The 4,035-nt window shown below is 42.2% G+C and overlaps 1 protein-coding gene across 1 annotated transcript; it reads left to right on the top strand.

Moving 5' to 3' along the window:
- The first annotated feature begins 1,810 nt into the window (after positions 1-1,810).
- Positions 1,811-3,765, top strand: LOC131998005 (piggyBac transposable element-derived protein 4-like). Its single transcript, XM_059369956.1, has 3 exons — positions 1,811-1,997; positions 2,693-3,273; positions 3,586-3,765. The coding sequence occupies exons 1-3, from the start codon at positions 1,811-1,813 to the stop codon at positions 3,763-3,765; spliced, it is 948 nt and encodes a 315-aa protein (XP_059225939.1).
- The last annotated feature ends 270 nt before the right edge of the window (positions 3,766-4,035 follow it).

The raw sequence follows: 4,035 nt of genomic DNA, 5'->3' as shown, positions 1-4,035 counted from the left end.
ATGCCAAAACGTAAACACTGGCGGTATGCATTGACATCGAGGGGTATGCATTGACATGTGCGGAGCAACACACTGATTCAATCCTTAGACCTGTACCGGGTGGACCCGGTCCTTAGAGACTGGATAAACCATATGCTAAGGAGCAGGTGGATAAATTGTGTGTCCCATGGCATAAGGGAGAAAGTGACACAGGGCTGGCCACAGGGGGGCATTTTATCGTCCCTAATATGGGTGACCACCATAAGTGACCTATTACGGATGCTGACTGAGAAGGGATTTGAACCCGTCTGCAACGAAGGGGGCAATGATTCAAACCAGCTATGTAGAAGGACTGAAAGGGTCTAGCAGACAGCAAACGACTACGTTAGCCCTAGGGGTCTCAATGTTAACCCAGAGAAGACTGAAATATGCCTGTTCACGAGGGAGACAATTTTACACACCATAAATTACCTATTACGGATGCTGACTGAGGATTATACCATCGCGGTATAATCGAGGCGACGATAGCAAACCTGGAAGGAAGGGAAGAGGTTTCTGATCGGATACCTGAGATGAACTTTGAAGTCGAGTGCGACGCACTGCTGTCATTGGCCCATTCTTAGATTGATAGAACCCTAGTATTGACATCTGGAAGATCATGTTACACGGATGGATCAAAGCTAGAGGATAGAGTGGGCCTGGGGATTTACATTGAGAACCCAGGGACTGAGATCTGTTTTCGATCTGCAGGCGGATATACGGGCCTCACCACGGAATGCGTGAAGTGGTGGGGTGCTAAAGCGAGGACGTCGAGTGTGAACATCTTTAACGACAGTAAAATTGCCATAAGGGCAATAACAACCCGAACGTTAAGGTCACGAACAGTCTTGCAGCGTAAGAAGGAGATTAACGCCTTCTCTGAGGATGGCAAAATCCGCATCGTTTGGGTGCCAGGCCATAACGGAGTAAGGGGAAATGAAAGGGCAGACTATTGGCCAGTGAAGGCCAGAGAACTGCCGTCCATAAACTTGGTTAACCCAAAACCTTTCGGGTCGACGCAGTCCGAGTTAAAGGAGTGGGCATCGAATGCGCATGCAACATTGTGGAACAGCAAAACGGTCTGTAAAACGGCGAAAATCTTAAGGGGGGTATCCAGATCGTGAGAAAACGAGGCTAATACAGAAAGGAAGTAAGAAGGAGGTCAGTATAGCTGTTGGTATCATAACGGGACACATAGGACTACGGGCTCGCTTATGTAAAATCGGTGCGGCAAGTGATATCATGTATGTGGGGCATGCGGGGAAGATGATGAGATGTTGGAGCATTTCCTTTGTCATTGCCCGGCTTTCGCGTCTAATAGATACCGGCACTTAGGTGGAGACACAATACCAGATATGAACCAACTTAGGGGAGTTGTATTGAAAACAATTATCCCTCCGATGAGTGAGAAGGTCCCTAGGGACCTTTTTGCCTATTCAAACTGAAATTACTCCTACTTCGGCCACTCAAAACCCACCCCCAACAAAAATACACATTCGAATTTCGAAGAACAAAAAATAATCGCACATACCAACATGCTGAAGAGTCAGATGCCGAAACTGAAGGATACGTCGAGCTAAATGAAGATACTGATGACGACGATGATGAAAAGGAAGAAAATGATGGACAGGAAACGAATGAAAGTTACTATATTGGTAAAGATGGCACCTAATAGAGTAAAAAAGCATCACCAACATCACGCACTCGTTATCATAACGTGGTCGACTTCAGAAGAAAGAAACCAGGACCAACAGGAAATAAACACGACCCCTATACAATAAAGCGTTCAATTATGACAGAGGAAATAATACACATAGTGCTACGTGAAACAAATCGTAAAGGCAGGGAGGTTACAGCTGCATGGAATTTGGCGAATCCCACGAAGAAAAAGGAGTGGAAGCCAGTGACAGTGAAAGAGTTTGACGCCTTTGTAGCTATTCTTTTGTATGCTGGACTAACAGGATCAAACCATGAACCAGGTATGGAATTATGGGACGCGATGCGTTGCCCAATATATTGGGTTGCCCAAAAAGTAATCGCGGATTTTTAAAAGAAAGTAAATGCATTTTTAATAAAACTTAGAATGAACTTTAATCAAATATACTTTTTTTACACTTTTTTTTCTAAAGCAAGCTAAAAGTAACAGCTGATAACCGACAGAAGAAAGAATGCAATTACAGAGTCACAAGCTGTGAAAAAATTTGTCAACGCCGACTTTATGAAAAATCCGCAATTACTTTTTGGGCAACCCAACACAAAGCTGCGTTGTCGTACGATCGCTTCATGTGTATAAAGCAATTTATTCGATTCTACAATGGAAACACTCGACAACAGCGACTCATCAACAGCAAAACTGCGGCTATTGACGACATTTGGGAAATGTTGCAACATAACTTGGCAGCAGCTTACACTCCTCATGAAGCACTAACAGTTGATGAGCAGTTGTTCCCTTACAGAGGCCGCACCCGCTTCACACAATATATTCCGTCAAAGCCAGCTAAGTATGGCTTGAAAGTATGGTTGTAATGCGACTCTCAGAGTTATTATCCTGTGAAGGGAATGATATATTCTGGAAACCAACTGCCAAACCAACAACGGGAGATAAACTAAGGGCAGAACGTAGTGCTGGATCTTGTGGAAAAATATTTAGATGCTCGCCGTACTATATACACAGATAACTTTTTTACCACTCTTAACTTGGCGCGTATTTTGTTGAGGAGGAAAACCGCATATGGTGGTACAGTGCGCTACAACAAAACATTCATTCCACAGGAGTTCAAGAAGAACCCGAAGCGCACCATCAATAGTACATTATTTGGGTTCAACGAAGGGGATATATCGTTATGCTCATACGTGCCGAAAAAAAATAAAGTGGTGACCGTGCTCTCCACAATGCACTACACCTGCCTCGTTGACGAGCAAAGCGAGAAGCGGAAGCCCTATGCCATTTTAGATTACAACGCCAACAAATGCGGCGTTGATACCATAGATCAAATGCTAGGCACTTACAGCTGCAAAAGAGCAACACAACGATGGCCGTTGGCCATGTTTTATAATATGCTGGACGTCGCTGCATTAGCTGCTTTTACGATTTACAACGAAATGAAGCCTATAAAAAGGAGTGACAGACGGCGGTCGTTCTTGTTACTGCTAACGAAACAATTGGCCACACCAAATATCGAAGAAAGTGCCCTGAACAACCATATAACCTCCTATCCAAGGATACGCAATGCGATGGAAGCATTCGATGTCAGGGTAAGAAAACATCTTCAAATTCAAGAATAGAATATATTGGGTTGCCCAAAAAGTAATTGCGGATTTTTTAAAAGAAAGTAAATGCATTTTTAATAAAACTTAGAATGAACTTTAATCAAATATACTTTTTTTACACTTTTTTTCTAAAGCAAGCTAAAAGTAACAGCTTATAACTGACAGAAGAAAGAATGCAATTACAGAGTCACAAGCCGTTGAAAAAATTTGGCAACGCCGACTATATGAAAAATCCGCAATTACTTTTTGGGCAACCCAATATATTTTTTTTGTTTTTTATTTTTCTTTTCATTTCAGGTATTACCAAGACCGATGGAAGGCAATTTAGCGTCGTTTGCGGCTAGTTCAAGTAGACCGTCATGTAGGCTTTGCCGTTCTGAGTACGGGCGGCAGCGGAAAACGCGGGCATACTGCTTCCGCTGCGGCAACGCTGTTTGCGGAGAACATAGCACACTTTTACATCGCGGCAACACTTGAGCACAGGGCAGGGGACAAGAAGTACACAGAATCTCAACAAGAATAATTTTTAATTTTTTTTATAATAGTCTTAAGAAAATTCAAGCAAAAAAAAAAATTAAAAAATTTTAAAAAATTATTTTTGTATGTAGAATTTAGTTATAAACAATAAAAACAAAACAAAAAATCAAGAAAAAAAAAATTATGTGAAAAAAAAAATGATTTACAAAAAAGGTCCGTAGAGACCTTTTCACACGTTCGTGAAGTTCAGAACTGTCACTCATCGGAGGG

Source organism: Stomoxys calcitrans, chromosome 5 (genome assembly GCF_963082655.1).
Source record: "Stomoxys calcitrans chromosome 5, idStoCalc2.1, whole genome shotgun sequence".
Classification (NCBI taxonomy): domain Eukaryota; kingdom Metazoa; phylum Arthropoda; class Insecta; order Diptera; family Muscidae; genus Stomoxys; species Stomoxys calcitrans.
Note: the sequence above shows the minus strand (reverse complement) of the source record. Positions and strands in the feature narration are given on the sequence as shown.

Excerpts from the sequence above, each read along its gene's own strand:
- LOC131998005 (XM_059369956.1), top strand. The coding sequence starts at position 1,811 with ATGACAGAGGAAATAATACACATAGTGCTACGTGAAACAAATCGTAAA. Across the intron at positions 1,998-2,692 it reads AGGATCAAACCATGAACCAG|ATAACTTTTTTACCACTCTT; the intron begins GTATGGAATTAT and ends CTATATACACAG. Across the intron at positions 3,274-3,585 it reads TGGAAGCATTCGATGTCAGG|GTATTACCAAGACCGATGGA; the intron begins GTAAGAAAACAT and ends TTTTCATTTCAG.